This window comes from Rhinolophus sinicus, chromosome 1 (genome assembly GCF_057876585.1).
Source record: "Rhinolophus sinicus isolate RSI-liver-muscle chromosome 1, RSI-T2T, whole genome shotgun sequence".
NCBI classification, from domain to species: Eukaryota; Metazoa; Chordata; class Mammalia; order Chiroptera; family Rhinolophidae; genus Rhinolophus; species Rhinolophus sinicus.
In genome coordinates this window covers 30,216,582-30,241,042 of record NC_142501.1, presented here as the reverse complement: position 1 = coordinate 30,241,042, position 24,461 = coordinate 30,216,582, and the positions used below count along the sequence as shown (strand labels likewise).

The window sequence follows — 24,461 nt, the reverse complement described above, 5'->3', positions numbered from 1 at the left end:
TATGTCCATCCATGTTATTTCCCCTCCTTAAGCCACCTAAAAAATGAAAACAAATCTCTTTTTTTCTGGGCAAATTGCTGGAAAGAGTTGGGAAATCAAGCTAATGGCTACAGGGAAAGTATTTACTTCTCTCAGGATTTTTCCCTTTTGGCTTTCCTAGGGGCTCTTAGCCTCATTCCGACCATCCCAAGACATTCTTGGATGAAATCTGGGTCTGGCAGCAGCTACACTTTAGTTGCAGTTCACTTCCGCTGGGGCTTTGGGTATGGCTAGAAAAAGAAATGAGAATAAGAGTTAAACTCTCAAAATTAATTCATCTCCTTTAGGAGGTTTTGTCCATTGTTGAGTTCTTATCTCCTCTTTCCACCAACACCTACTTACTTGGATCTTGGATCTTGACTTATTTTGGCAGTTCTTTGTGCATGTACTGTGGTTGCCATGGAAATGTTATCCAGCATGCTGCATGCTGTTTCATCTTCTCTCCATCTCTTCATTTTTCTCCAGTGTGTGTTTTCTCCCTCACATTCTCCAACTCTCATGCACCCACCCTACCCCCCTTTGTAATCAAAGACGTCAAACACTGCATTTTTCAAGCTGTACTGCAACTTCCCCCTGGTCACACTGAATGTGTTTTAACTTCATACGAGTATAAACAAAGCCACCTGGTAGTAACTGGAAGAGAGGTAAGGAAATCGACTCAAATGCTAAATTCCTCTAAGTTATACTAAGATGCTCAAGAATTTGAGGGCATTCAGGCAAGTGTGAATCAAATTAACTTCCTTGTACTTTCTCAGGGATTAAACCTTTGCTGAGGTTCAGAGAGACTTATTAACTGTACCTTTCTGATTTCCACCTGGACTATTTCTTCATGTCCTGGTGTTCTCTGTAAAGGAGAAAGTCTAGACTACCTTCAGCTCTTAATTTCCCATCCATGAAATATTCACTTTGTGCATAGTCTGCACTGACCCATAGGCATCTCTACAGATATTGACATCCTGGGTTATCAAAAGTTGGGCCAAATGTAGACAAGATCTTAGTGTGACTATCTGAATATTCCCCTCATTTTCTCTTCTTCTCTTGCTGTGGTGTGGGGTTGATGGGAGTGGTAAGGGGTGATGGAGGGATTTTGTGTGTGCCTAACCATGTGAACATTGAGAAAAAAATTATCTCCCTCCCCCACAAGGTATTTTAATTTTTCTCAAAGATTGAATAATACTAGACAACAAATCACAAATAAATACCCCTTTTGTTTTTCTGGTTTCTTTTTCAAAGAGCTGCTAGTTTCAATGTTATAAGCAAAATGAGTTCTATTTCTCTCTGTTCCTAAACCAACAAAGTGAATTTACATTGATAAAGAGCATCCAAATATTATTTTTACATGTATTTCAGAATTCTCCAATGTTTTTATTTTTCAAAGTAAAAAAAAAAAAAAAAAAAAAGTCATTGCTGGGAACCCAATATCAAGAAGTTTTATAACTTTTTTTTCTTATCGAATAAGATTTGAATAAGTTATGTGATTCTCACAGGCAGAGGTGTTTTTGTGGACAACATAATGGAAAGAACATTCAAAGAGGAGTAATTTAAAAAGGGCTAGTGCAACAATGAAGTCAGGCCAACTTTTTGTCTCATAGTTTTTATAAAAGAGAAAGATTGTAGGTATACATTATTTAGAAGTTATTATTTTAAAAATCAAATATTGGAGGAGTCACTTTCTTCCACAGAGAATTAATACTCAATGCTGGTATCAATCATTTGCGTGTGTGTGTGTGTATGTGTGTGTGTGTGTGCCTGTCTGTGTGTGTGTGTGTGTAAGAAAGAGAGAGAGAGGGAGAATGTGTTGTATATATGACATTGATGGGGTGGGTGTGGGGGTGGGAAATGAGAAAGCAGAGGACAGGCTTTCAAGACTAGTCTTCGGGAAGTTCAAAACAAATCAGTAAGCATTTATTGACTACTTACCACAAGCCAGGCATTCATTTGGAGACTGCAAGGGATAATAGAAGGACAGGATTTGATTCTTATCTTCCAACAGTGTACTGGAAAACAAGACACAAACACATAAGTTAAGTAGCAAAAAGGAACAAAACAGGTCAGGTCAGACATATGGACTGGAGGCGAGAAAGGGCAAGAGGAAAGAAGAGGAGAGGGGCGTTGGATGGCCAAGAAAGTATAAAGAAAGGCTAAAATTTGATCTGAGTCCATAAGCATGAGCAAGATTTGGAATACACTCCACTGAGAGAAAATGAAAGAGAGGCAGGAAAGTGCGAATAATGTTCAGGGGACAGTGAAGAAGTCACTTGTCCTCAGCAAGGGTTCTTGTGGAGGTCAAGAGAATTCCAAACGGAGAGATGGGGCCAGGATGTAGAAGGTCTTGACTGAAGATAGATTTTTACTCTTGGTAAATCTTGGAGAGTTTGAGCAATAGTTCTGTAGCACTAAGAAATCTTATACTCAGATTAAGTGCTAGTGGGATTTGGAAGGTGGAGGGCAATTGACACAAGGCAGATGGCCCAGGAAAGGGCTACGGCAGGTATCTGGATATGAAGGAATAAAGGCGTGATGTAGGATGAAAGCTGTGGGAGTAGATAGGAAGGGGCAAAAGCAAGAATTATTTTGTAAAAACAGGAATGTTTGGGGGGGACTGGTTAGGCATGGGAAACTATGAAAAGGAAGATGTCAGACACCCCTGGGAGATTTCAAGACCAAAGAATAAGGCTAGTTAATATTTACTGAGTGGCTACTATCTGCCGGGCACCATTCCAAGTGCTTGGTAAATATTAACTCAATGACAGAGGGAATTAGAATGTCCTCTATTTTCAGGGGAAAGATAAAGCCAATCCATTTCCAGCACGAAGAGTTTGTAACAGGGCGGGGGGTGGGGAACGCAAGTAGAAATGGAGAGCACGGGATAGAAATGGGAGATGAGAAAGAGATCTAAGACTGCAGGCATAGAATTTGGACTCACCCATTTAGTCCAATGGGAATGGCTCAAATGAACAGAGACCCTGTACTGAATTTCCTAAAAAATCTTAAATGAGGGAAAAGATGGATAAAAGCAACCAGCAGAGAAGATAAAGAAGGTAAATCAGATGAAGAAGGACCAAGATAATGTAGCAGGATGGGACCTAGAATGAAAGCATTTCCAGAGGAATGGCGTGTTCTACAGTGCAAACCTATGAAGAGATCAGCGGGATAAGTACCAGGAATAATCTATGTATTTGATTATCCAGATCATAAGTATGATTCTGCCTCCCTGTTGAGGGCGATTGAGAATTGATTGTAAGTACTTTAATACTGCATTTTAAGTCCAGAGTGAGCTTGGGTATTCTGTGCCAAACCAGGGGAAACATTTTTCCCAATCTTAACTGATCCAAATAAATATTCTAGCTCTTGTTGTCTGCCTCCAACAAGAACTCCAAGAATATAGCCCTGGACTTTTATAAATGTCGTCTTCCCCGAGCACGATCTGAGAATTAATTCCTCTATAATTCTAGTCAAACTTACTGCTTTGTGGTTTGTCTCCTGTTTTCTTATAAGGCAAATTAATTCCATTTCTTCACTTTTTGGGTTTAGTGCTTGTGAAATATGACAGAGCAACAGCCCCTCGAGACTGGAGTTCTCTTATTATTCTATGAACATAGCTCTTGACCGCCAATGTGCCTCCAGTCTTTCTTAAGGATGTAGAGAGTCGATGTGTTTCACCCTTTTCCCTGTAGACCTCCCTTATGGCGCTGCTGTAAGGGATAATTAAAAGCAAAAGGCAGACTGCTAGTGGGTGGTATAAATAATGATTAAGAGTCCAGGCTTTGGAGCCAGTCAGGTCCGGGTTTAGATTTTAGTTCTGCCAACTTAGGAGTTTGGGACATCTTTTTTTCCCTCTCTCCTGACCATTGCTTCTCTTGACATTGTTCTTAATGTAAAGCAGAGGAGCATGGGTCACTCAGAATCAAATGGGATCAACCCCCAGTGCCACCAACCCTGGGCTTTCATTATAATATGACCTATTATTTAATAGCATTACTGTGAGAATTTAAACTATGCAAATCTAGAACAGAACTTGGTCTGTGCTTGATACATGGTAGCATTGTTAGAGTTCTGTTTTGTTTAGTTCGAGTAACCCAGAATAGAAATATGACTTCCATGCAATTTCACTTATAGGCTAGTAAACCGTGAGATGCATTTACCTCAGGGAGAGAAAACTCTGAAAAGGGGGAAAAAATATCAATCAGCTCATTTTATACATAATGCTAAACTACAGCAGACATTTTAACTGATTTGACTGGTTCTTAGAATGCAGCTCATAATAACAGCCAGCTTATTCTCCTTTTCATTCATGTTGCAGAGATGAAATGAAAACCAAGAGGGAGAAGTCAAAGCTGTGCCAGGATTTGAAAGCCCTAAGAGAGATCTCATTGCCAAAAACACAGAGGAACCTGGCTTAGTCTTGGCCATGTTAAGTTTGACCTGATATCAGAACATTCAGGTAGAATGGACCAATCCAAAATATCAAACTGAAGTTCGGGAAAGAGATGGGACCTCTGGTGGAGATTTCGGAAGTTTTGGTATGGAGGTGATTGTTGATGTTATGGTTGTGACTGAGTCTCAAAGGGAGAGAGCAGAGTGAATACTGAGTCTTGGGGTGCCATCAAATTAGGGAGCTTCGAGTGAAAATGGACAGAAAAGGAGAGAGAACTGCTCTGAGAAGTGTAAGGAGAACCAAGAAATTATCCTACTTTAAACAACAAATACACAAGGGAAAGGAAGGCTGCTGAAAACTTGGGAGTGTCAGCTGTTAGAAGCTGTATAATGTCAAGGAGAAAGACGATGAAGCAAAGGCTACTGATTTTATGTTTGTTGACATTGCCTTGATTATTGATGACCTTGTAAGAACAGTTTCAGTAGAATGATAGAGGCAAAAAGAGTGACCTCTGGTGAGGAAATAGGGGCATGAGGTTTCAATAACTTTTTTTTTTTAAATTTGCAGTAGAAAGAGGTAGAAAGTGAAATTGCTTCTCAGAGGTTTGAAAATAAATCTCTTTGTGACCTGCCCTGGTCAACAAAGAGTTAATGGTATAAATACACAGTAATTTCAGAAGCATTAAAGAGCACGTTTCCATAGAAACATCAACCTACAGAGGGAGAGAAAGAGCTAGGATTCCCTGACAAAGAAGGAACAGCAGAATTCTAGCCCCCACACAGTACTTCAGGGACGAATGATTACACGTTTCTTTCAGCTTACCTGTGAAGGTGCAGTTGGGGTTCCTGAGGTTGTCCTCTTAAGGATGAGGAAAGAGGGAAATGCGTTCGGTTTCAAACACTTGTGCTCTCACCTTGCTTTAAAATCCAACTCAAGGGTCAAGTCCATTCAAGAATACTGGAAAAGACTAATGGATGTCTTTAAATAACTAACTAAAATTGACTACATAAATAAACAAATACATTTTATCTTCACCCAACCTCTCTGTTCTAACCTGGTCTAGAAACAGTACTATCATGTACTATGTTTTAGAGCAACAAACACTTAAACAAAAACTCTAGCAACACAGGATGGCTGTTTGACTAGCACCTTTGCATTATAGTTTCCATCTTGGAGAATACTTCTTGATTAGATATACATTTCACCTCACTGTTTTCAGGTCTGTGATATCCCTTTCACTACTGACTAGTATTCATTTCCTTCACACCCAGCCATACTTTTAGGGATGGTCCTCTCACTGAACTGTAGCCCGCAGAAAGCTATTCTCCAGATTGTGCTACAGGAGCCATGTGAACAAACTCCTTGTTGCTAACTAGCTTTCCTGACAGTTCACCTTCTCTATGCCCATATTCTAGTCCACTGTGCATCTGTGAAGCATCTATCTTTTGTTCCACTGGTCTTTCTTTGGACCCTAGACTCAAGAAATCATTTTATTTCTTATGTGAAAGGGCTTTATTCTTGCGACGGGTATGGTTCATGACTGAGTTGTCTAAAGACAGGGATGTGTTCTTGAATGAGTCACAGCCTCCACCACCCTTTCTGTCTCACACCTGTAGTATGATGTAACTGTGGGGGTCTCATCTCCCCGAAAGACATAATCTTCACCCAGGTATTCTGAGTCCTCTGCCTGTTGGAAACCATCCCTGAAATATCCTTCCTTTTTTGACAGTCCTCCCCTTACATTCAATATAACTGCTTCTAGAAATCCCCGCTTGAAGATCTCTGCCAACCATTACTGGGAGACTAAATCATAACCCCCTTTTCCCATGAATGATAATTATCCATAACCTCTAGTCCCAGCCCTTATAACTGAAGCCATCTCACTAATTCATTTGTTCACTTCTTTTGCTACCATGCAGTGGAGCTATTGGAAGGAGTTGTGAAATTAACATATGGTAGCTACAGAGGGGGTAGGAGCTGTGGGTATGAAGGTATTTCCAATGCGTTGATTTTGTTGATCACCTAAGGTATAGAGAGAGGCTCCAGTACAGGGAAGAACAACTTAGGGAAACTGGAGAAAGGTCAAAAGGGAAATAACCCCCTCCTTATTCTTTTCCCTTGAAACATGCCCAGGTCACTTTGGATTCTAGACCAAGCGCTTATTGCGTATATATGTCCAGGGTTTCTTTTAGTAAATCTGAAAGCTCACAAGAAGGAAAAGGCTTCTGGTCAAAGCTGAATGTTCTAGAGTAATCTTTGCTGGACATTGTTTGGCTGGTTTTGGCTTAGCCCCTGTGTACTATTGCCAGCTCGTGAGCCAAAATGGGTGTCAGAAAGGGAAGTCTTCGCCTTAAAATCATTAGTAAGCATGAAAAAGAAATATCAACGTGCTCAGTGATCAGCTACTCTTTGAGATGTTGTGGCATTTTTCTCTGGGAATGATCTCTGATGAGTTTGGATGACCTACACTGGGCTATAGAGCAGCATATTGAGCACCTAACTTATGGAAGAGGAAAGGAATTCATTCACTCCTTTTTAAAAACAAAGTGATTTTTAACTTATTTATAGCATGGAAATGTGAACTGAAAGGGAAAAAATCCAGTGGCAATAACGTTATCCAGAAGAATTACTTGGTTCCTTCCCACTGGGGAACGTCACCTAATTACTTCTGGAAACTCTGGGTTTCCCTTAGCACCTTAGCAGGTCTCACCCACAGCAGAGGTGACTAAGTGCTGTGGATATGAGGACAAAGAGAATTCCTTTTTCATTACTGAGTTCTGTGCATAGTTCTCGAAATGAGAAACCGTCTTGGTGTTCAGCACACTTGATTAATTGTTGGCATCAAAAGGCGGCATTACTAGTTCCCTAAGGAACACACGAGATAAGTGTACCACCTCCGAAGGAATTTTAAACAGAATTACATACATAGTGTTTAAAGCAGGGTTCTGGGAGGTCATCATGGGAGTCATTTTGAGGAGTCATTTATTCTAGACTAAAATGATGGGGCTATGAGCTCATCGTTTGCCTTCCTCAGGAAGTGAACTTTATATGGAAGTGGTATGATTAAGTGATTCCCCACTGCAAAATACCTCACAGAGGTCACTAATCATAGTAGAAGAAAACAAGTGTTCCCAAGCCTTAGCAGTGTGGGAATTTGCGTGAATGAGAGGACATGTGCTGCACAGGTGGGTCAGCAGTCCCCCCTTATCCACAGGGAATGCGTTCCAAGACCCCGTGTTTGCCTGAAACCATGGATAGTACCAAACCCTACATATACATACTAATATATACTATGTATTTTTTTCTGTACATACATACCTATGATAAAGTTTCACTTATAAATTAAACACAGTAAGAGATTAACAATCAAAATTAATAAAGTAGAAAAATTACAACAATATACCATAATAAAGTTATATGAATAGCTGTGGGGCTATTATTAAGTAAAATAAGGGTTACTTGAATACAAGTTCTATGACACCATGACAGTCAGTCTGATAAACAAGGTGGCCACTGAGGGACTAACAAGTGGGTAGTATATACCACGTGAATACCAAGGTCTGACAATTAAGTTCACGATCTTGTTGCAAAGATGTTGCTAACCTTTTTAGATATCAGAGGGACTATTCATTATGAATTTGTACCAACTAGACAAACAGTTAACCAAGTTTACTATTTGGAAGAGCTGAAAAGGCTGCATGAAAAAGTTAGATGACCTGAACTTTTCACCAACAATTCATGGCTCTTGCATCACGACAGTGCACCAGCTCACACGGCACTGTCTGTGAGGGAGTTTTCAGCCAGTAAACTAATAACTGTATTGGAACATCCTCCCTACTCACCTGATCTGGCCCCCAATGACTTCTTTCTTTACCCAAAGATAAAGGAAATATTGAAAGGAAGACATTTTGATGATATTCAGGACATCAAGGGTAATGCGATGACAGCTCTGACGGCTATTCCAGGAAAAGAGTTCCAAAATTGCTTTGAAGGGTGGACTAGGCACTGGTATCAGTGCATAGCTTCCCAGGGGGAGTACTTTGAAGGTGACCATAGTGATATTCAGCAATGAGGTATGTAGCACTTTTTCTAGGATGAGTTCGCGAACTTAATTGTCAGGCCTCATACTCTGGACAAAAGATGATTCATGCCCCTCATGTTATGGGCAGGATGGAGCAGGACGGTGTGAGATTTCATCATGCTTCTCAGAATGGCGCTCAATTTAAAACTTCTGAATTGTTTATTTCTGGAATTTTCCATTTAGTATTTTAAACAATGGTTGGCTATGGGTAACTGAAACTGCAGGAAGCAAAACCATGAATAAGTGGGGACTACTATATTATAAAAAAAAGTCCAGGGATTGGGAGACCTGGACTCTGAATTTATTGTGCCAAAGAGTTGGCAGCATTTCCGCTCGCCTCAGTTTTTTTCACCTCTAACTATGAAAAGATAGACTGAGATCCAGAAGTCCCTGCAAACACTACCATTCTCTGATATTCAGGCAATATAAAAGAAAAGGGCATCACCATAATAACAACAGAAACAATAACAGCAGCTAAAACATAAGATTTATTATATATAGGTGCAGTTAGGTACAGTTCTAAGTCCTTTATGTTTACAGAATCATTGTTGTGAGGATTAATTACAACAGTCCTATGAGATAGGTACTATTATTATTCACATTTTTTTTATGGTGAAGAAACTGAGGCAAAGAGAAGTTAAATGACTTGCAAGATAACACAATCTCAGAACTGGTGGATCAAGCATTTGAGTAGCAGTCCCCTGAGTGGAGGGTCCTTGCTCTTACACACTGTACAGCACTGCTCATTGTTGTGTGTGTGTGTGTGTTTAACACATACTGCATTCCTTTCCTCTTTGTTTAACTTATCCTCTTTCTTCTTTTTATTTTCTTTCTACTCCTCATCACTAAGCACTTTGAGGCATTGTCCAGGTCTTTTCATTCCTGTGAGTGTAGTATATCTTGCTAATGAGAACATATTTCTGGGATTGGTCCCAGATGGACCCACTGGTAAACCCAGAGAATTGTTCCCTGGCCATGGCCTGCCATATTGACCCCATTTGGTGGAAGGGTACAGATGGGTAGATATGAAGCCTTCACAGCTGGTGGCATAGCCATTTCGAATGATGCTCATTGATTTAACATCTTTCTGGAGAAAGGTTAATGTACTCTACATTTTTATATTCAAGCAGAGATTATTGGGCAACTCCCAGCAATACTCCTGTATGTTCTTGCCTTTCAAATAAAACTAATTCATAGCACTCAGTTATGAAACAGAATCCAGATAATAGCTCTCAGGAATTTTTCATGGTTATGCTTAGGGGCCTGAGAAAACGTTTTCATTGCAATAGATGGTGAATTGACACATCACCTTTTGCCCCTCAAATGAATGCAGTTCAGCCCAGACTGCTAAGGGGCCAATGCACAATCCTCACCACCAGCAGGAGAGAAGAACTGTATTAAATTCATATCAGTCAGTCTTCAAGATACTTTAATTAAGATACAGTCTTCAAGATACATTAATTTAACGCTATGGACTTAGAATTTCAACAACTAACATATGGACTAGCCCAAACTTGAACTTGTTATGGTTTGCAGAGAATTATTTTATAACAAATAAATTAATGATATAAATACCATGTCAGAGAAAAATTTTAATCCAATGGGAAACAAACCTGCCTCAAGTAATCATAAGTTAATATTACAGTCTGCTCTTTAAATTAGTTTTTTCTGAAGTTCTCTAGTAGGGATCATTTTGCAAAAGTCAGGAAAGGACTGCATTCGACAGCTTAGGAAACTGGTATTTTGAATGATTTTCACAGCATGATTTAATACTTTCATATATGAAATTATATGTCCAATGAAACCTTTAAAACATTTTCAAATCCCTTTTCCTTAAAAAGAAAAGTACTGTTGGCAAGAATAAAATAATTCATGTGCTTGAAAACATTATTGTATAACTTAGGAACTGGTGGATCCAGGATTTGAACAGAGGTGGTCTGACTGCAGCATCCTTGCTCTTAAATACCATGCTACATCGACTGCTGCTGCTCTTGGTGATGGTGGTGGTGGTAGTTATAGAGTGAGTGTGTGTGTGTGTGTGTGTGTGTGTGTGTGTGTGTATAATATATACTGCATTCCTTCCTCTTCGATTAACTTTTCTGTTTCTCCTCATTGTTTTTCTACCAGCATGTTATGGCATTGCCTAATCAGTCATTTGAGTGTAGGATATCTGACTAATGAGATATTCTGGGTTTGATCTCAGAAGAACCCTTTGGTAAGTCCATAGAATTGTTCCCTGGCCATGGCCTGCCACATGGGCCACATGTCCTGGGTCAGTAATTTTGGGTTCATTTTAATAATTATGAATATCTAGGTTGGGGAAAAGTTAGAAATTTCTATTTAGTCTATCAACCCAGGACACCAAACATCTAATTTTTAAATAGCTTTACCTCTTTCCCCCAATACTAGCCTCTAATTGGGGAGCTTTTAAATATTTTAAAGTTCACTATTTCTAATCCTGTAGGAAAATGCTTTTACTCTTTCAAGAAAAAAACATGTATACAAAATAGTAATTTCTAAAAGGAGACCAGAGAAAAAATTTGTTTTGAAAGATTTGTGGTTTTGCCCTTCAGGGGATGGAGTTGTTAACGTAATAGCTGTAGTATTAATCAGACGAAATGTAGAGGCAGAAAGCACGTCAAAGGAGCATCTCTGAACTTCCCTCACCAGGCAAGTAAGATGGTATTTTATAGATGAGGGAGCTGAAGGCTTTAAAAGGTAAGTGACACACCAAAGACACAGCTGTAAAGTTATAGATAGATTTTCAGAGCTAGAAAATTGTAAACAAAGAGTCAAGAATTCAAGTTACCTGCCTGGAACTATGTTCCTTTATTTCTTTGCTCTTGCTAACTAGAGAATGGAAACAGAGAGCTGTGAAAAATTCCACAATTTTCGAGGCATGGTGGTGAGTGGACAGAGCACTCGATGGGGGGTAGGGGGGAGGTGAGGACACCTGGATTCGGTTTCTAGCCCTGTCATCTGATCTTGATAAAGCCACAAAACCTGTCTGGACATTATCTGCTTTATCTGAAAATGAAAGGGTTAGATGAAATAAGTGACTTATGTATCTTATTACCACATTAACAGACATTAGTTTGTTTAATCTAGTACCTTGTAAAAATATGGAGGGCATGAGTATTGTGGGGCCAGGGCTCTTGGTTTGCTGGGAAAATTCTGGCAGAGCTCTTTGGGATGCCTCCCACATAGGGTACCCTGCTAAATCATTGCTTTAAGTATCAACGTGGCGCAGTGGATGAGCTCTGAGCATCAGCGTCAAAGTCAAAGAGGCACAAGGGATTTTTACCTCAGTCTGACCCCATTAAACCCACTGGAGTATGACTTTGGCCATGTAAAGCAAATGCATTGGCTCTGAGCCCATCAGGGTTCTAAGCCTCTTTCTCAACAGCAGGAGTCAAGCATGAAATGAGATGGATTTTATTTTATGCAATCTGTATTACGGATCTCCATAGCACGGGACATGACATGTGACATGAGAATGCTAAAATGCACGTCTAGGGCTCAGCAAAACTGATTTCATTTCACTTAGTGATACCGCAAAAAGACACAAAGCTGAAAATTAGAAGACTTGACCTCCAGCCCTGAAGAAACAAGTCACCTTGGAAAGTTAGGTAACCTCTTGGGACCTGTTTTCTCTTTTCTGAAATTAGAGTTCTCAACGGATATTTTCTAACTTTTCTTCTAGTTCTAGCAATCTGTGATTTGTGTAATATTAGAATTTTATGAGATAGGCCATCAGGTTTCCTACAGGTCAAACTACATCCCAGAGACAAATCCAGCAATTTATTTTATATACCCAAACCTTGATGGGGCTTCCTGGGAATTAGAGTCTTAGGGGCAGAGCTTCTGATTTTGGCTGCCACTTGAAGCTAGGTTTTCTGATTGCATACTTGAGGATAACATGTTTTTTTAAAAAACAAAATAGCTGTGGCATCTCTTAATCTTATAGTTTAATCCTTTATTGACAATATATACTTGGAAGATTTGAGGTTTTAATTAATGTTCAAAATTGACAAAGTGCAGTCAGGTCCAAAGATAGTTGGATAATTTCATGTCTTATGGAAAGTTAAATTGATTGATAACACTGCAATCTCCATTCCTCCATTGGGTCTTGTTAAATGGAATCATTACACTTTTGCTCACTGAGGTCCAAAATGTGGTAAGTACTCAAATCATGCAAATATACAGAGGGTGCCAAATAATTGTATATACATTTTAAGAAAGGAAAACTGTATTAAAATTGTAATACTCGATATATACCGATAGCAAAAGATGAATACAAGTCACGTTTGACTTCTGCAATGACAAGAGTTGCTCTAAGTGGTGACCATCAATGTCTAGACACTGCTGATTACAGTGAGCTACTGCTTGAGCAACGTGGACCAAAGAATCCATTTGTATACATTTTTTTGGCACCCCCGCTATTCTTTTTCTGAATACTTCTATTATATTTGTATTGCATTTTATATAGATTTTTAAATTCACTATTTCATGTCATCATCACAGCAGCCTTATCTGATAAACTGGAGGTAACAATGGTGTTGCCATTTTAAAAAGAAAACACTGAGGTTCAGATACCAAGGTCACATGTCTACAAGTGACCACACTCCCAATTATTTTTTCACACTTTTCATTACCAATGAATGGATGGTTTGTTCTGCCGTTAAAAGAGCATCCTTGCTCAAGGAGGGTGTGTATTTGTTAGCTCCTCACTAATAGCTGAATGTTGGCGTGTCAGAAGGAATTACTCAGAAAAACACAGTGTGAAATGATTAATGTAAAGAGTGCTCAAGGATAGGAATGATTAAAGGATACTTTGGAGAAGAATGTTTTGTATAATGTCATAAATTTTATTAATAGTTTTGATAAGTGTCAAATATATGAGAAGTGACCAGATAAAACAAAATGAATCCATTGACCTGTAAGAGGGTGAACATCCCAGAAAGAGAAAAAAACTATAAGGAAAATCAGAAGGCTCTGGAGCAGGAATAATTAGAGATTTAACTACAGAACAATTACATTGTCCATGAATATGGTTTATTTTCTCAAAGTTTGAATTTCTCAACTTATACACTGAATTCAGTGCTGTCTCATTTAAAGAAGTCATGGTGAGGGGCTATGTACTTAGTCCATTCATGTTACCTATTACTTAAATTATTTTTGGAGCTTCTCTTTTATAATTGCCCTCTGAAATGGACACTTTCTTTTAAATATTCTTAATGGTGTTTTAGATAAAGTCAGAATTATTCTGAGCCATGTTGCCATGTCTGGTGAAAAGGAGGGTGCTTAAGCCAGGTAATTTATTATCCTCTCTCCCTCTTTCCTTCTCTGTTTCCCTCTCTCTCTCATCATCCTTCCTTCTCTCTCTTGTTTTACCCCTTCCTTCCTTCCCCCTCTCCCCCTCCTTTCTTTCTTGCTCTTAAAAAATGACGAGACTACATTTTTTGCATATCTCATAAACCTTTCCTGAACACTTCTAGAAATTATTCTAAACAATGCAGTATTGTAGTAACAACATATTTTCCAAGTTAATTATGTTGGGTACTTAAATTTTGGTTTGTTTAAAATAGTTTGTTTTATACTCTTGTAATTATATTCCTTGAAATGAATTATATAGGACTTTGGTTGGAGTGTTGAAGTTGTTGCAAACTACAGGAGATGTGACTGTTATCTTCTAACTAGTCATGGGCTCGAGCCAGCATCACTGAGCTGAGAGATGAAGAGCAGCACAGGGAATGGAGAAGATGCTAAGTGGAACATTGGGTCAAATTAGGGGTGCTACACTTTTACCGATTGGAAACGTCCAGAGAGATAAGAGGATAAGAGGAGGGAACTTGAAGCCATAGCATAGGATAACCTCATGAAGGAACCTGGGTTATGTGGCATAGGAGAATCAGGGTCGTATGATAAAGAGGACGTGGGACAGACAATATGGCTTAAAATGTAATTTCTGTGCCCAATTTGCTGTGCAACATTGGGCAAGTAATTTGACCTCTCTGTGCTTCAGTTTCCTTATCTATTAAGTTAAAATTATACAACTAAATGAGCTTAAGGTTTCTTCAAATATTAAAATTGATTTTAAAGGGATACATGATAAATGTCTTGAAATGCTTGAAGAGGTACCACATGAAAGAAGGATTATTGGACCATGGCTGTGTAATATCCAAGGAGAAGACCAGGCTCAAGGGCTTGCTGGGCAGTGAGCTGGCTACCTTGAGGGTGGCACGTGGAGTGGCAGGTGGAGTGATACGCTCCCCATGAGTGGGAGTATTCAAGAAGAGCTGAGAGGGCTGATTTTATGATGCTGTAGAGGGGAGGCATAAACTTTAAGAAGTGATGAGCTAGTTCATTGTGAAGGTTTCTTTCAATTCTGAGGTTCAAGGAATCTCTACTCTTTGAGATCTCCAGGGCTCTTGGTTGCACTGGTAAAACTACCTAAGACCAGAGAACGACAGGCTTAAACGTCCCAGGCAGCTCTGGAAGTAACAAGTGGTCCATGCGAGTCTGGCTCATGATGCCTAGTCATCTTTATCATTGCCTAAAGACGTGCATCCTAGCAACCTTGTTGCTTACGCCACTGTTACCTGGACGAGTCAAAAGAATCTCACCATTTCATTGAATGAAAAGACTTAAAAGAGGAACCTTAAAGCTGCATCCGGATGCTTTCATCTTCTCCCCTTCAATGCAGTATTAGAAAATCACTGTTGGCCACATCTCTGAAGCCCTTTAGAACCCTCATGACCATGACTCCTTTTGCTTCTTGGCAGAGACACATCTCACAGCAGCATCAGGCCTAGGGCTCCAGAGTCGCATGTCTTGTGGACACAGAGCTAATCATTATTGATTCCATGGGCCATGATGATAAAGGGACATTAATTACTATCAGCACAGTTGCACTAACGCAGTTGTAATGAGCATGCCTGTGGGAATTCCCAGCGAGGGAACTCTCTTCATCAGATCAGAGCAGCCAGCAAGGGAACGGTGTGAGCTGGGGGTGCAGGTGTTGAGGAGGAAGACGATTTCATTTATCTAACTCTAGTTAGTACCAGAGTTTCTGCTAATTTATGTGCCTGTACCAAGAGCGCTCTGTGAAATGCCTCTTCTTTGTTCCCCCTGTGCCCCAGTATTTTCTGTGCACTATACAAAGTACAATAGCCCTGGTTCCCAGATGCAGCTTATGGAACCAGATCCCTGACTGCTGGACTCAGCTCAGAACTCAGAATTATGGGTTGGGCAGGATCTTAGCAAGAATTCAAAAACATGTGCCTATCTCTGGGATGGGGAGAGACCGTAAGCTCCAATAGGCCACCTTTCTTAGCAGAAAATTGTCTTGGTACACTTCCATTTTCTTTTCTTGTCTCTACCACCTCCGCCCTTTAAACCACCTCCTTTTTTTGAATAATAATTGTTAACACTTAATGAGGGTTTACTATGCACCAGGCCTCATTTAAGCCTACAAACCTAATAAAGTAGGTTTCTCTATTACATTATTTTCTTGTAGCTAGGGAAAAAAAGTGATGTTCAAAAGTCTAAGTAATTTGCTCAGAGTCATAGCTATAGACTCAACTCACACTCAGAGCCCTTATTTTAAATGATTGTATTATCTTCTCATATTTTTCCTAATAGGTGAAAACTTGATGACTCTATTGCATAATCAAATGGGAGCTCAAGAGGTACCAAGTTTCACATAGTATTTGTATATTTATCTACGTGTATATCTCCATCCACCTTTCTCTCTCTCTTCCTAGCTATCTTCTTCCCGGCATACTTTCTTCATACTTTTAACCTTCCTTTTATTTTATCTTTACAGGTATTTGATCAATGTCACTTTTGAGGGGAGAAATCTGTCCTTCAGTGAAGATGGCTACCAGATGCACCCGAAACTGGTGATAATCCTTCTGAACAAGGAGAGGAAGTGGGAGAGGGTAGGACATGTCTTTGGCAATTCTCCAGTAAACTAGAGGGGCAGGGATGTAAAATTTTGCGGCACATTAAATGAAAACAGTCCCTTGGTTTGGGTATCTGAGCTGGGGAACAAGAGATCAATATTTTGACAACATAGGAGAAATCATTTCTCAAATTTGTATCTCCATTTTCTTGCTATGTTGGTTAATCAAGTGGTTATTTTCTTTATATATTGCTATTTTTATTGATTATGGTGCTGTCTGAATCATGACTTTGTTTTAATGGAAGAGTAATTCATATACAGCATAACACAATTTGGTGAAGAAAGCGAATCAGTGGTACAATTTAGAAGTCACGTCCTACACAGTATACTGGGGAGGCCTGTGAAACCTAACTTATGAGCAGCGAGGTATGGATGTACTGTGTTGAGAGGCTTGCCATGCAAGGCTCTTCTCAGTATCTCTCCCAATGCCAGCTGATCACAGTGTCTGAAATTCTACCGTTAGAAATTAATTTCTGTAGATGGCAGGCTGCCGAGGTTTAATTCCTGGCTCCTCTACACACTAACGTGTCTACTTAGGAACTTGGACAGTACTCTTAACTCTTCGCGCCTCTACTTCCTCATCTGTAAAATGGGAATAATAATAATAATAGTACCAATATCATAGGGTTTTTATGAGGATTAAATATAATAATATATGTAGAGGACTTAGAAAGGTGCCTGGCACGTAGTAAGCACTCAATAGGTATTAGCTTTTATTACTATTCCCGATCCCTAGTTAAATACAAATGTTTCTGAGAGTAATGTCATCACTGGTATTTCTCGGAGTATGTCCTGCAGGGCATTTGTCCCTTGAGATGCTTTGCTGAGAAATGGTTTTGCAAATAAATAAGTTTGGGAGATGCTACCTACTGTTTCTCACTCTGGGAGATTCTCAGAACATATTAGCATTTGAAAGTTCAGAGATGTCTTATAGCAAAAAACATCTTTCATTTTATTTAATTTGGCATTTCCCCAAAATTGTTTTATCACAGCACCCCTTTGTGCCTGAAATTCATATTCTGGGAAACACATTGGGAAACACTGATTTAAGGCAATTTCTATAAACTCCACGGGCTAGTTGGCTGAGAACAGGCTTTAAGACGTCAGGGCTCTGACTAGAATGGAAACCATGCTACGTATTTCTAGAGAAAGTAGCCAGGAAAAGAGTCCAGAGATAAACTGGAAATTCAGTGTTGTCACAGAGAACCCTGGAAAGGTAGTTGTGTGACTGCCCACTGGTGAAACTGGGCATGTGTGACTCAGGTAGTGGAACCTAGGACCTTATCCTTCAAACTGAAAGATCTCAGTGTGTCTTGTTCCTCATATCGAAGAACAGCTATAAGGCTTACATTATTCCTGGTATTCTTGATTAAAGTTGCCCTCCCTCCTCTGAGTTGTCATTTGTTCAAAAATGGTTGTTCCCTGGGCTCCTGCTCTTCACCCCAATCAAGCTGCTTCTCACTGCTGCTGTAGAGACAAGATGATTTAAGAAGTGTGCTGGGACCCTCCTGTACAACAGGCACTTCTCTGTATCTCCAGAAGAGGATTTATTAATAACTGAGGCTTCATGCATGGCTCAGAAGTCATCCAGCTGGGGTAGCTTTTGTGCAATAAACTCGTGATTATTGTCTCAAGTATGGGGTATCGCAAACCATCGTTTCTTAAAGAGACACCACTTGCTGTCACTTGTACTGAGTTCTCTTCCTTAGGCTGGACTCTGAGACCTGTGGTGCCCAACCCTTTACAAAACTAGACCCTCCTTCCTGGAATTGGTATCCCTTCCTCCTTATCAATTCTGCCTTTACTCTAGCTGTTGAATGTATTCCTTTCTTTTTATTTGATCGAAGGACAATGTGATGTGCCTCCCCGTCCTCGATGCCCACCCTTGTCCATTCCGGTCAGTCCTGGGCATGGCTGTAGGTGTCCTTAGGCACGATTCTGCTTATGTTCTTTCTCTGCCCAAAGCCTGCTCAAAGCTTCTGTGGTTTATGGATTCAGTTCAAACTTCATCTATTCTTGCATCCAAGGCGCTGGTCTGCCTTCCAACGCCTGTCTTCTCTTCCTCGTTGTTTCCCATCTCACTAACAAGCTGCATTGGACTCCTCTCTGTTCTGAGAGTGTGTGTTGCTCCCTGTACAGCAATGTCATGATGTCTAATTTTCTTGGGAAGAATTGTGCAATTATACAAATCATAACCATCCTTTGATACCCAATTAAAATATTGCTGTCTCCTTCCCTGATTTTTGAGACTTAATCTCTCACTCCCTTGTCCCCTGTAGCTTTTGTCCATACCTCTGTTGTAGAATTCATCACATCTGCCTGCGTTAGAGTTGTGTGTACACATGCTTCCAGGGACAGAGGCTGTGTCGTTTATCGTTGTATCCTCACCCTGGAAGAGTGTGTTACATAGAGCAGTTCGATAATTATGTGCTGAATGAATGAGAATCATTACATTGCAAGAGTCTAAAATCTATCGTTAAGAATCCAAGTTTATGCTATTGCCCTTGACATAATAGCTGAGTTTTGGTTTTTGTTGTTGTTTTTGTTGCTGTTTTTTGTTTTTTGGTGGAAGGAGAGGTAAAATCTTATGTAGGTTGATTTTTCATGGATCATGCTTTAAGTGTACTAAGGGAATTCGTTATTTAAAGAAATTCTGTTCTTTATCTTTCTGTAAAGCATTTTGGGAATGGTTGGAGTTATGGAATAGAACGTTTTCACGTCAATTTGGTTAAATCAGGGAACACTGCTGACAAAAAATCTTTTGTGTTTACAGAGTTCCCAGAACTACACAGCTCCCAAGCTTGGAAGTCCTTGTTAGGACTCACTTGTGGGCAGAAAGGGGTGTCAGGAACCAGGCACAGCTCCAGGGCATGTCTGGGATGTGGAGAAACTACACGGCAGGAAGTTGTACCTTTTGTTCCACTGTTACCCTGGTCCCCAGGACCTTTCTGCATCCTCAGAATTCCTAATACTACTTCAGAAGGTCCCCTGTGGTCCAGGGGAGATTTAGTGTCTGTGGACTCCAGGCAGGCAGGCACCAGGGTAAGGATTCTACAGTGCAGAGATGGATACTGGGGAGATAAGCAGGAAAGGAATCTGGATTTGTGGAAGAAACACGGGCTAAGAGACTGGACTCTTAGCTTCTCGTCATGCTCCTAACTAGCTGTGTGACCTCTTTTCGCTTCACTGGATCTTTTTTTCCTCATGTCTTAAAAGCATGGCATGAGATAAAGAAGATTTCTAGGGTCCTCTCCAGCTCTAACTTCTGGGGTTGCAAACTCACATTGTAAATAAATAGAAGCTTGGAATGAAAATTGGGGGAGAGCTGGAGCATACAGAAGGAACCAGAGTTCGTTTTTAAGGACAGTAGCTCCCCAGGCATATTTGTCATTCTTGTCATTTAGATAAATATCGTCTCTTCCGACGGCCTTCCTTAATGACTCAAGCTACAGTAGCCACCCCGTCACTCTATCACAACGGTTGATTTTAATTTTCTCCAATATACTTATTATCTGATGTATCACTTATTTGCCTGCTTGTTTGTTTGTTGATTGTCTCTTCACACCAGGACAGATGCTTCATGGGAGCAAGGACCTCATTCACCTCTACAATCCTTACACTTAAGAGGAGCGAACACTCAAAATATCATTGTTGAATAAATGAAGAATCTGTATGCTTAGGAGCATTAGAATATTGACCAGCCATTTCACCTTACTTGAAAATTCCCCCTTTAGACAGAGTGGTTTACTGAAGGCTGTATGAGAGCAGGTACCTTTCCCACCTTTGCAGTGAATGCTCTGAGTGCCAGCAAAAGGCACGGGGCGAGCTTCAGGGAGGCTTGTTTCTGGGGAGGCATGCCTGAACAGTTTCAACAGGAAGGCCCAGGAAGATTCATGAAGTTGTTGAGGCGAACCCTGTGATGGAATTTCACAATATTCCTTCGGGTTTTTAAAAACTAGTCTCAAAGCTACTGTCTCATAAATGTGGTTCCTTTCAAAACACTTAAAGTCAAGGCCACATAGTCCATGGGACTGAGCATAATTTTGGAAATCAGAAAGAGTTGAGATCAATTACCCAGGTTGCTGTTTATCAGCTGTGTAAACTCAGTGACTCATATTACCTGGGTCTATCTCCATTTTGTAAAATAGGGTTTTATGTACGGCTTTTATAAAGATGAAAGGAGATTTCTAGTAAAGCACCAGTTAATAGCAACTGACACATTGCCAGTATTCAGCAAATGTCAATTGGTTGTCCCTACCCTTCTTGTGTAATTTTTTAAGATAATATGTGCACATGGTAAAAAAAATCAAATGATACCCAAAAAGAGTCAAATGGTGAAAAGAATATCCTCTTATCATCTATGATCCTTGGTTTCTCCAAGCCCCTCCCCAGAGCAATTATTGTTCCCAATGTCTTATGTATTTGCTCTGAAAATACTCCAAGTATATACAAATGTATATATTTCTTCAGCTTCCTTTTTAAAAAACAATTAGTAACTGCTTTTATTAACTTTTAATGGGATCCTATATAATTATCCACTAAACAGGCATGGGGTGTATGTGTAGCTAGAAGAGCAAAGAGATCTCTGGATCAGAATTATATTCACAGAAGTCCAAGTACATCTCTCTGGTATTTGGTAATGTGGAGAAGAACATTTAAAAAGGAATATACACACACACACACACACACACACACACACACACACACACACACGCATACACTTGCATAGCATAATGAGTTGGAAAGGGTAGGGAATGGTGAAAAAGAATTGTGTGCACAGTGGGTTCATTTGTAAGTGGGGGACAGCTGCATAAAACTTGCATTAAAAATAGTCTGGTGCAGAGAAGCAGTTCCAACAAGCGTTCAGACTTCTGTCTTTATCAGAGCCTCTCATGATTTGCTTCATTGCTACTGCTCTCTGCTTCCATTTAATCGTTCCTAAAATGGGGATAATAAAAATGAAATGCAGTGGGGGTGTGTCTGAGTAATGACTTCAAGAAGTGATGATGGTGCATTTTCAGGCTGTACGATGTAAACAGGCCTTAAAGGGACTGTCCGGGTCAGAATTACAGGGGGATATGTATGGTTTGCAGCTCTGCTTGTCTTTTCCCCATAGAGACAAGAGGTGTGTTTTATAAGCCCACTCCCTCTTCTCTGCCTCCATCTTCCAGAACATGCCCTTCTTTCTGTAGATTAAAACATTCTCAGTTTGTTTGGGTCATTCGTTGAGTTCCCCAAACCCATTATAATTTTAGGCTTGCAATATCTAGGAGACAGTATGAACCTCAGGTATGGATGATACAGGATACTAGCACCTAAGGACTAGAACAATCATGTTCCAGAATGATCCATTTGGTGATAATACAATGCAAGTTGATCACTGCTATGGCATATTCCACTTAAAAGATGTTTGACTGACAAAACAGTCTGTCCATCCCCTCCCATGTGCCTACACGCCTGTACACACACACACACACACACACAGACTCACTCAAGTATTATACAAACTGACAGACGGCTCATGAACATAGGAACCACGTCTGTTTGGTTTTCCACTGTATGTCTATGCCCAGCACAATGCGAGACTTTCCTGAAGAGGCTGGTAAATATTTGGTGATGGCCCAAACACACTTGTACAAGGCGTGCTCCACCTCCCAGGCTCAGGGGAGAGGCCAGAGAATATCCATGCCCTTTCCAAACTCTATACGGGGTGTCTGAGGACGTGAGACAGAAGCTCCTCATGTCAGGGGCTTTTGTTCTGGATCTCCTGATACCACCGTTTGACATGCTATTTTTGCTGACTTTTTACTGAGTACTAATATGCATCATTGGATTAAGGGATTAGAAAACAGGTTTCATGGAGAAAGGCTGCGGGAATTGGGGTTGTTGAGGGGAAGACGAAAAGGTAATGTGGTGATGACTTACTCTTTTTAAATGTATGAAGAATTATTGTTCCAGGTGTTGAGATCAGCTGTTCACTTTCTCCTCCTAGACAAAACCAGAATAAGTGGGCTTAAGATCAAGCAGAGGGGATTTATGTTAGCTACAGGGAAAATTTCTTAATAGAGAGAAGTGTTGAGTACCAGAACTGTTAACAACCCCAGGGGATGACTTTGGAAGTCCTAAAAATCAGCTATGTCCTCATATCGCTCTGTAAAGTACAGTCCTACCCAAACAACACTGCATGAACTATATGGCATGGAGAGAGTTTCCTGTTCTCCCTTCACTTCCCTTCCCTTCCCCTCTTTTCCCTTCCCTTTCCTGTCCTCCCACTATAATAACTGAGCACCTACCATGAGCCAAGCATTGCACGCTCCAGGTTAGCATTGTAGTTTTCCTCGTGTCGGGGTGTGGGGAGTACATTGTAAGGAGAAAGAGGTGCTTATTGTGACACTTTTCTATAACCTACGTTGATTTTAAATTTTATTATTTGATAAGGAATAATAAGTGGGTGGGTCTTTCATGTTGCTTACTTAGTAATGACTGCTAATATATATTTTGTTTATGACAATGGCTTACACACAGGGCCACTGGATTACATGTTTTTGGCTGTCTTTCCAAGTTGTGGTTATCATAAACTCTCACATCCAAGTGTTCCCTTCTCTTGTTCCCTGAGCTCCAAGAGCCATGGCTTACCCCCTTTGCCTACACCCATTTCTGAGATTCCAGAAAGAGACTGCTATGGGCTAACCCCTGGGAGTAGGAGGTGTGCCCTGAACCCCCAAACTCACAACACCACTGTTAGACTTAATCCACAAAGTGAAGCTGCTACTCCCATGTCTGTTTGTAAAGTAATTCAAAGAGAAGAGCAGGATGTATTGGGGGAATAGACTTCAGAATTGTCATTTCAGAAAGGCTGGTTGTCTTCATGTGCTTGTCATCAGCCACTGAATGAAATGGAGAAAATAAGAAGATAATCTTGGTTGACTTTACTTTTGAAACCTGTACATGCTGATGGGAGAAAAGGCAAAATTGAACTCAGAGACTAAAGCTGGCTTAACCTTGGCTTAAGGAAACATGGTAAAGAGGAAAGTGACCCCGCAACCAAAATATGGCTTTCATCCATCTTGTTTAAATTTTATTGAGTTTTTATTTCATGACAGTTATCTGTGGTTGGTTCTTGAGTCCTCTGAACTATCTTTATAATTCTTAGGTTGTAATGTTTCCCAAGTAGTGATATTGAAAATAGTGTAGAGGTTAGAAGACTCTTGTGTTTATATACAGGTTAAAACAGTATTTATGATTGTCTTAATATAAAGGTAATTTATGCTTATTAAAGACATTACGAGAGATAAAATAAAATTTACCTATGTACACACCTACAAAGAATTAGCATTTAAATTTTTCTCTTTCTTACTGATGTTTTTTCAGTGCATGTTGTGTATATATGTGTATGTTATAACACAATACAATGTGATACAACAGACTTGGGAGCATAATATATGAACAGCTTGAAATCTACTTTTTTTCTCTTGCTATGATTTTGTAGACATTTTCCTATTTTATTTCAAAAGCATGAAACTTAATGACTGTCTAATAATCCATTGTAAGGCTATATCATGCTTCTTTAAACTGATCCCTCATGATTAGATATCCACACGTGTATTAAATAGAGACTCTGGTTCTCATGAAAATAATTTCAGAGTTTTTGATAGTCCAACTTTGATGCCGTAAGACGGCTTTTCAAGGTAACAAGGTTTGACCACACTTCTTGTTATCTAATGTCCCTATTAAAAATGACAGCCCTGAATTTGAGAATGGCTTGGGTTATATATTATAATTCACTGATAATCAGGGGCACATACGCAGTTGGTGTGGAAGGCTCTCCTTTTGATTCCTGGTCTTTAAGGAGTCACAGAGGGCTTTCTCTTTTTGACCTGATTGAGTGTACTGTCCTCTAACTTTGCTGATAACAGTATTTCTTATCATTGGTAGTACATCACATAGGAAATGGGGTTAGCCATGCATTCTGTGTCTTTCTGCAGCTTTCATCATAT

At 39.9% G+C, this 24,461-nt stretch overlaps 1 protein-coding gene across 2 annotated transcripts in view; it reads left to right on the top strand.

Moving 5' to 3' along the window:
- GRIN2B (glutamate ionotropic receptor NMDA type subunit 2B) overlaps positions 1–24,461 on the top strand; it is a 420,646-nt gene that overhangs the window by 279,988 nt on the left and 116,197 nt on the right. For both annotated transcript variants that reach the window (XM_074325986.2, XM_088798080.1), the window contains one exon: positions 16,327–16,441. In XM_074325986.2, coding sequence (XP_074182087.1) covers positions 16,327–16,441 — 115 coding nt within the window. The remainder of the gene's footprint in view (positions 1–16,326; positions 16,442–24,461) is intronic.